Source organism: Etheostoma spectabile, chromosome 22 (assembly GCF_008692095.1).
Source record: "Etheostoma spectabile isolate EspeVRDwgs_2016 chromosome 22, UIUC_Espe_1.0, whole genome shotgun sequence".
NCBI classification, from domain to species: Eukaryota; Metazoa; Chordata; class Actinopteri; order Perciformes; family Percidae; genus Etheostoma; species Etheostoma spectabile.
The window spans coordinates 3,519,933-3,524,869 of record NC_045754.1 but is presented as its reverse complement, the minus strand read 5'-3'; the positions used below and the strand labels follow the sequence as shown (position 1 = coordinate 3,524,869).

Sequence of the window (4,937 nt, the reverse complement as noted above, 5' to 3'; positions counted from 1 at the left end):
GGGGGGGGGGGTAAGGAAAGATATACTCATGACATATACAATAGAACAAACTTTATTATCCCCCAGGGGAAATTGGTCTTAGGCATAGTGCTAAAAATCATTTTAAAATTCACACAAAATCAACATAAAAGCATAAACATAAGATCAACAAATCCTCTTAGGACACATATGACTCTACAGCCAATTTGACCTCTTAAATAGTAACTGTAATATTTAAAGTGCAGAGTGCTGGGGTATTTATTGCACTTTTGCTCTGTTGTGCTAAGATTTACTCTTTTTGAGTTCAGCTAGTCTGACTTTGCTTGACCTTCCTCCACAGCGCTGCGAAGGAGGGTCACACAGCATTCTCGGATTGGAGAGAATCGTGCCCTGGTTTGTTGGCATGTCTTTAAACCAATCACAATCTTCTTGGGCGGTGCTAGGCTGCATGGTTCCGCTGCTAAAATCTCCTCAGGAAGGAACTCGGTGGAACGTGTATACATTCAGAAGTAGTTTTAGTTGTCAACAGAAACCTCAGAAAGTAGATAGTCTAACTAGCGGTCTGGATTTACCCTGCAGAGATCTGAGAACCAGGTAACCATAGTCCTCAGATTGGACAGATAGTCTAGCTAGCTGTCTGGATTTACCCTGTAGAGACCTGAGGACCAAGTAACCATAGTCCTCAGAAATCCACCGGAGGTTAGAATGCCAACACAGAGACATAGGAAGGAAATCGGTAAAAAAAGACATGAATTTGGAATTTCCCATGGCAATCCCAGAAGTGGAACATCGTGGCAGAACAGTAGACTAGAGTTCAGCAGCTTGATAGACGTTGGACTAAAGATAGCTTAACTCTGTTTATTTTAAATCCCGGCACACAGAATCTTCCAGGTGTTGAATCTGCGGTGATTCTTTTCCTGCTTGTGTTCTATGTGAGTCAGACAGTGCGTCTGTTACCGTTCAGCAAGGTGACCGGATGTGTTGTTACCTGACAGACAGACTCCTCCAGGTGGTTCCCCCAGATGTAGATGTGGTTCAGAGATGTGTTGACTGTCAGAGCCCGAGCCAGAGACAGCAGACCCTCCGACCTGATGTTGTTACTGCTGACAGACAGCCTGACAGACAGAGACAGACAGACCGAGAAGACAGAAGACAGACAGAAGGAGACAGACAGACAGACAGACAGAAGACAGACAGACAGACAGACAGACAGAGACAGTGTTTGTATGGCTCATGTAAATGCATCCAGTTGCGCCAGTGGAGTCAAAATTCAGTTATCTTAAAGGTCCCATGGCCCAAATGTCACTTTATGAGGTTTTTTAACATTAATATGAGTTCCCCTCCCTCAGCCTGCCTAGCAGCCCCCCCCCCACCCCAGTGGCTAGAAATGGTGACGGGTTGTAAACCGCGCCTGGGTATCCTGCTGTGCCTTTGAGAAAATAAAAGCTCAGATGGGCCAATCTGGAATCTTGCCCCTTAAAAGGTCTTAAGGGGCAGTACCCCCCCCCCCCTTCTCTGCTTGCCGCCAGAGAATTTGGCCCACCCATGAGAGAGAGACATCATGGCTTTCAAATGAGCAAAGTGGCAGTTGGTCAGAAGCCAGAAAGTCTGGGAGTCACGGGCCTGGAAACCAAGTAAGCCCAAACACTTCCTAAAATATGTCTCTAGCCAGCGAGCGGGCGGTCCCTTTAACTTCCTGATGGATACCTGGTGTTGTACGGCTGCTGTTTGTCTGACTGTGTTGGACTCACTCTCTCAGGGCGCAGCCTGGCCAGGCGATGGCCTCGCTCAGGTACCCAGCACCTTCATCTTCAATCCGATTGGACGACAGATCTATGATCTCCAGGGTCTGGTTCTGCTTCAGCAGCTCGGCTAGAAGATGCACGCCATCACGAGTCACGCGGTTGCTGCAGGGGACAAAGACAAGAGGAAGAGGAAGTCTGGGAGACCGTGAGGGTATTCTGAAATTCACCCGTTTCCCTCCATCTACCCCGAGGATCAGAGGGTAATTTTAAGGATGAAATAACTAGATGGATGTTTGTGTTCTTACCAGGAAGTGCACAATTTGACATAAAGGCCATACAGGGCAATAATAACTTCCATGTCTGTCACATGATGCCATGGGGCCCAAAAAGACTTTTTCCCATAGACTTAAAGAGACGTCTGTAAATCAGTAGATACACGTTTTTGAGCATCACAAGCCCCCCGCGCTGTTTCAATGTAAGAATTTGATCCATTCGGTCTGATAACAGTTAGAATGTCTAGAAGAGCCCCACGATTAAATCATCTAATCCCTATTCAAGTTAGCAGAGCACTAAACTGGAAGTAGCCGGTCACTTCCGTGGTCTCTAGTGTCCCTGCACTATGGGATCATAGCACAGATCATCCGGGTCATTTTATATGTAAAAGTTGAACTTTTTTGGCTTTATGCGCCACTGAGCAACTCTCATAGAAACGATCAGGACTCCACCTCGAACTCTGTATCCAGTTTTTTTTATACATCCATGGTTCCTACCAGCGCAGGTCCAGGTAGCGCAGGCTGTGGTTGACCCGCAGTCCTTCAGTCAGCCTCTCCACCCTGGTGTCGGTCATCCCCATCTTCCCCAGGTGGAGCTCCACCAGGCTGCCGTTCACCACCAGCATCTCAGAGAAGTGCACCATGCACTCCTCCTGAGAGACACACGCACATACATTAGGGCTGATTCTGGGCTCGTATCAAGTATAAAATGTGATTTCTGTCTGTGTGACACAGCAGTGTGATGCTCTGTGTGTTTGCACCTGGTGGCTGAAGAGCAGTGGCCGGCTGATATCGACAGAGAGAAGAGTCTTGTTGCTTTTCAACACGATGGCAAAGGCTATCACACTCTGAGTGTCCTGCAGGGACAGAGACAACACAACCAATTTATAGTTAATTAACCTGTGGGTTATTTTCTGGATTAATGGATTAGTAGTTCGGTCTACAAAATGGTGGAAAATATGGTGTTTTCCAAAGCCCAAGACGACGTCCTCAAATGTCTTGTGTTGTCCACAACTCAAATATATTCAGTTAACTGTCACAGAGGAGAGGAGAAACTAGAAGATAGTCACATTTAAGAAGCTGGAATCTGAGACATTTCTACTTATTTGCGTGCATGTGTTTACCAGGTCGCAGTCAGCCAGCTGCAGCTCCTTCAGGGTGCTGTTGACCTGCAGCATGCCGGCCAGGTGCATGGCTCCTCTGTTCCCGATCTTATTTCCTGACAGTCTGAGAGAGAGCAAGGTGCTGTTACACTAGAGAGAGAGAGAGCGAGAGAGAGAGAGAGAGATTATTACTACATTGTGAAATTTAAAATCTTAAAGCAGAGGTGAAAAGTATCCATCCGTTCTTGTGAATAAATCCCACATGCAGACTTAAACCAACAGTGAATGTTTCTACTAAGTATTGTGTGTATATCACAGCCCAAAACCCATTAATGAACCACACAGTTGCACTGAGTGAGGGACAGGTCCCATCATCACCATGAACACACACTACTTTATTCAATCCTACACACACTGTCCTGCTACCACACACACTCACTAGAGCACCAAATGTGGATTAATCAGTCACTAAAAATAGTCACCAACAAAATTTTTTTTTTTTAAACCAGCTGTTCACAGGAAATAGTGCAAGTATATTATTGTGTTTCTAAAGATTTATGTCTACAGAAAGAAAAAGGAAAAGCTGGAGCTGAGAGACAGACAGCATGTAGAAGAGTGGTGTTGTGTGTGGTGTATGTGGTGGTGTGTGTGGTGTGTGGGTGGGTGTGTGTGTGTGTGTGTGTGTGTGTGTGTGTTGTGTGTGTGTGTGTGTGTGTGTGTGGGTGGTGTGTGTGTGTTGTGTGTGTGTGTGTGTGTGTGGTTGTGTTGAGACTGCGGCTCTTGGCGCGAACTTCCGCTCCGTCTCTCTGTATGTCTTGTCATCAGGTCCAGAGAGGCCGAGCTGGGCCGTCGTCTCTCCGCTCAGAAACGAACATAATAATACTAAAGAGGAAAACCCACATGGAAGCACCAGTTACTCTTGTCCAAGGAAAATTAAAATCTGACACATTTAGATCCTAATGTTGTCCCATTTCCTGCTTACCTGTAAGAGGCCGACAAGGTGTCCGACCCCTTCATCTGTTATGTTATTGTACCTGACGTCAAGACCTGTTGACACAAAGAAAACAAGGTTTAAAATGTTTAAAAAAGAAAGATGTTCTCATATCGTGACTGCTCACCTGACACACTCTGGTTGTTTCTCAGACATTCGCAGATAGCGAGGACGTCGTCGTCATTGAGTCGCTGGACGTTTCTCAGGCGGCTGTTTCCTCTCACTTTTAAGGTCACACTCCTGCCGAAAAACACACGCAACAACCACACTTTAATTGATTTCGTAAACAGGCGCCCTTGCTGCCTTCAGGTGAACTCTGCAAGTCTGGAATCTGAGAATTGATTGACATTCTTTTGGATGGTGTTGAGTTTTAAAAAGTTAAAATGTCTGAAGGAGCCGGTTAGAAATTCATGACATACCCCCCACCCCCACCTTCTGACTGTAAGAGTTGATCAGTCAAGTCTGGATTACATCTGGAAAGGGGCTTCCTGCTATGCAACAAAGTGGTCTTCGTGTCTCCTGTCCCCGGGTCTTAGTCTAGCTGAGACAATGTTGATTGGACTATGTGAGGCAGATTTCACATTACACAACAAGACGTTTGCTCTGCAACCAAAAGCGACCCCCCAAAGGTGCAGAAGGCAGGTTGTCATTGGTCAGCAAAGATGCACTCGACCTGCTGTCATGACAATTACGGACCACTGAGAGGCATTTGAATGCACCAGGGGGCGGAAAAGAGAGACCGCTCCCAAGTGGTAGGGATTACTGAGTGTGCAATTTAGGACTTTTCAGGACTGCTTTCACGTGACTCCGTCAGGGGTCAGCGTGGATCAGTCCGCTGTCAGCTGCA

General features: G+C 46.5%; 1 protein-coding gene across 1 annotated transcript in view; it reads right to left on the bottom strand.

Moving 5' to 3' along the window:
* Positions 1-4,937, bottom strand: part of lrrc34 (leucine rich repeat containing 34) — a 7,364-nt gene that overhangs the window by 592 nt on the left and 1,835 nt on the right. The window contains exons 2-8 of the mRNA XM_032504367.1: positions 4,218-4,330; positions 4,082-4,146; positions 3,121-3,249; positions 2,758-2,853; positions 2,495-2,649; positions 1,731-1,886; positions 968-1,094 (exon numbers count right to left, since the gene is read on the bottom strand). Coding sequence (XP_032360258.1) covers positions 968-1,094; positions 1,731-1,886; positions 2,495-2,649; positions 2,758-2,853; positions 3,121-3,249; positions 4,082-4,146; positions 4,218-4,330 — 841 coding nt within the window. The remainder of the gene's footprint in view (positions 1-967; positions 1,095-1,730; positions 1,887-2,494; positions 2,650-2,757; positions 2,854-3,120; positions 3,250-4,081; positions 4,147-4,217; positions 4,331-4,937) is intronic.